The 3,386-nt window shown below is 33.1% G+C and overlaps 1 protein-coding gene across 1 annotated transcript; it reads left to right on the top strand.

The window, feature by feature from the left end:
• Positions 1-1,739: 1,739 nt before the first annotated feature.
• On the top strand, positions 1,740-2,852 carry LOC111448205 (S-norcoclaurine synthase 1-like). The gene is made up of 2 exons (XM_023087671.1): positions 1,740-2,008; positions 2,437-2,852. The coding sequence occupies exons 1-2, from the start codon at positions 1,825-1,827 to the stop codon at positions 2,733-2,735; spliced, it is 483 nt and encodes a 160-aa protein (XP_022943439.1). The 5' UTR covers positions 1,740-1,824; the 3' UTR covers positions 2,736-2,852.
• Positions 2,853-3,386: the final 534 nt, after the last annotated feature.

Raw genomic sequence — 3,386 nt, 5'->3', positions numbered from 1 at the left:
ATATAAAATAGTGCTATTTTGTGTATTATGCTTCATCATTATAAATACAACAAGATGAGAGGTGTATTTCCTTAAAACTCTAACTTAACAAAAAAATTAAAGCTCAAATTTTAACGTAGAGTATTCATTAAAGTCAACGGGTAAGATCTAATCCATTATAATCTACCTTAGTCGGTAGAATTCTTGAGTAATTCTCCTTACTCAACCCAACCTTAGACTATTTTCTTCAACAAAAATAATAACCAAGAGAAATCATTCCTCAAGCAACTTCCAAGAATGATTCCACATCGATTGAGCTAAAAACGGAGCTCCGATGAGCAAGAGTTCACACATGGGCACTTTGGTCAATGCTTAGTCAGCTACTGTTTTTCGAGCCACAATGTGCGTGGTTTACTGCCAAATATTTTATGGCAACACATGGCGCCTACCAATAGGCCACTTAGTTAGGTTGGTTCTAGGTTAATGGACCAAATCGCGAGTATTGAGTCGGGTTGCAAACCCAGATCTTGGATTGGATACGGTTCAAGTCGGGGGCAAACACATTCCATTGCTCGTCTTTTGACATATATCATATGAGTTCTTCACCTGTGTTTCAATTTTTTTGAGAAATTTGGTAAACTTCTTTCCCAATCCATTTTCTTTACATTTTTATATTTTTTTATCGGTAATAAAATGACTCGATTTCTTCACGAAAATTATAAATCTAGTCTAGAATGCTTTCAATTTTTCAAAAAAAAAAAAATCGAAGTTAGAAACTCATTGAACTTACTTCATTCTTTCTCATTTCTTACTGAAATCAAGCGGCTCGAATGCCTAAACCTCTCCTCTTTGATTCAGTGTACACTTCTTGTGAAGACAGGGTCGATTTCAATCGTAGTGCCAGATTTGAAAAAAAAAATTAATCCTATGGACTTTATTGAGTAAAAGTTCTAAGGATTCGAGCTCAATCATTCACGTTCGAAGTAGAAATTTGAGGAAGAAACTCTTAACCTATTGGGTATTTTTTAGCTTTTTCAACCATGGTTTCTTTCTCCACCACTCGGGATTTTTCCTGATTTCTTTTCGTCCCCTCGCTTTAGATCAACCTAAACTTCTTTTTTCCACAAAAACTTGGGGAGATATGACCACTTCTACACTTTTCGTTTTACCTAGCCCCTTCTTGTTTGTACTTGTTCCATCGTCGATGAAGAATAAAATATTATTTTTAAAATTATGATAGAAGAACGTACAATTACAATCTAAAACCATTAATACATTCGTAAGTTTGTTCATAATTAATTAGAACACAATTTTTTTTTTCCTAAAGTTAAAATAAAAAATACAAGCAAATGAATGATAATCATTTATCCATACTTTTGTATAGACAATTATTTTGCGTTAATCATTGACATTCAAACATAAACATTACATTTACTACTATTATTTTAATTTATCAATAGTATTAAAAATTCATATATTTTGTTCCAAAAGGAAATTGATATATTTTCACCTTTCAAAATTTACAAATCATAAACTTTATAGACCAAAACCATTGATCATAAAAATTAAATAAGAAAAAAGGAAGATTTTAAAACCTAAACCAAACTTCCTTTTTCATGTCGATTAAAAAAAAAATTTGGAAACTAATCCAAATCCTTATAATTAGGAACTAAAATTTTAATTAACAATTTTCTCCTAAATTTTGTGCGTTATTATCTTTAACTCATAAAGAATATTCTTATCCACATGTCTTTGTCCTTGCTCTTCATAAACTAGTTCGTCCTCTCATTTCTTATCATCTTTCTCTGTCTTCATCCACCAAACCCACACCTCAAAACTAAGAAGATGTTGGGTCAGCTCTCCCATGAGGCGGCAATCCAGGCATCAGCCACCGTCGTATGGCAGCTCTACGGAGGCCTCGAACTCGCACGATTGGTTGAAAACCGCCTCCCGAACCTTATCAAGAAAATAGAGGTGGTTGAAGGTGATGGAGGAGAAGGAACTGTTCTTAATATCATTTTCCAACCAAGTAATAATTTCTAATAATCTTCCTATTTTCTTGTTTTAAGCCTTTAGAGAATTTCATGACATTCTTCCATTCAATATTTCCCATGAGTTTATTCTATAACGAACATCTAAATTTGTTAAATTGATTATGTAATGGTCTAAGTCCACACCTATCAAATATTGTCTTATTTGAACTTTTCCTTTTAGACTTTTCCTCAAATTTATTAAAACGCCTCTGCTGCTAGGGAGAGGTTTCAACACCCTGATAAAGAATGTTTCGTTCTCTTTCCCAACTGATGTGGGATCTCATCATTCACCCCTCTTTAGGGTCCAGCGTCCTCGATGACACTCGTTCCTCTCTCTAATCGATGTGGAATCTCACAGATTAGGGATCAAATATGTTACGTGGAGTATGGATTCAGTGATATGAAAGTCTATGTATAAATGCAGGTTTAGGTGGTGCCCCAGGCTATAAGGAGAAATTCACAAAAATAGATAATGAGAATCGTATAAAAGAGACCGAAGTGGTGGAAGGAGGGTTCTTGGATATCGGGTTTACTCTCTATAGGGTTCGCTTGAAGATAGTTGAAAATGGTGATGATAGTTGCATTGTTGAATCCACCATTGAATATGATATCAAGGAAGAAGATGCTGCAAATGCCTCACTTGTTTCCATACAGCCTCTCATAGACATTGCTCAAGCAGCAAATGACCATCTACTTCACAACAAACAACATAAAAATGTTTAATTCATGAAATCCATTATTATCTTTACTCTTTTTTCTACAATAAACTCAATTTATTTCAGTTTCTTGTGATCTTGCATGTTCATGAACAAATGAGAAACGTTTTTAAATATTTGTTTTTATAGATAGTTAGTTTCCATGGTGATGTAACAAGATATATATATGTTGTTTTTACTTCTTTTAATCTACTTCTGAAGAAACTAAGGAGGTGAAGTTAAAATCTGAGTTGCATGGTGTAAAGAAAAAAAATGTATAAATTTTTTTGGAAGTTTTATAATTGAAGTTACAAAAAGGAGCTTATGAAGATAGATAATGAAAAGCGTATAAATATGGCAGAAATATATTGAATCGAAGTTATTATGAAACTTGAGTAAAGGAGGAGTATATAAATAAACAGAGACCACATCTTAATGAGAGCGATACTAATAATAGGATAAATAAAAAAGACTTGAAAGAATTGAAAACCAACAAGGTGCACCTCTTTTTTAGGTTACTCAATTATAGTTCTATTGTTAAGTGTGTTTTACTTTGAGCCATTTTAAGTTGGGTGAGCTCCTACTAATTTTATTAGGAGCATGTGAGTGAGAACAAAACATGCTTAAAGGACTCGTATTGGTCTTTGGAGACAGTCGTTACTCTTAAGAAGCGAGAAGT

The sequence above is a fragment of the Cucurbita moschata genome, unplaced genomic scaffold (genome assembly GCF_002738365.1).
Source record: "Cucurbita moschata cultivar Rifu unplaced genomic scaffold, Cmos_1.0 Cmo_Scf00010, whole genome shotgun sequence".
Taxonomy (NCBI): domain Eukaryota; kingdom Viridiplantae; phylum Streptophyta; class Magnoliopsida; order Cucurbitales; family Cucurbitaceae; genus Cucurbita; species Cucurbita moschata.
Note: the sequence above shows the minus strand (reverse complement) of the source record. Positions and strands in the feature narration are given on the sequence as shown.

What these genes read in the sequence shown, in the direction of transcription:
- LOC111448205 (XM_023087671.1), top strand. Translation starts at nt 1,825, where the DNA reads ATGTTGGGTCAGCTCTCCCATGAGGCGGCAATCCAGGCATCAGCCACC. An exon ending in TAATATCATTTTCCAACCAA is followed by an intron (nt 2,009 to 2,436) that starts GTAATAATTTCT and finishes GTATAAATGCAG; the next exon opens with GTTTAGGTGGTGCCCCAGGC.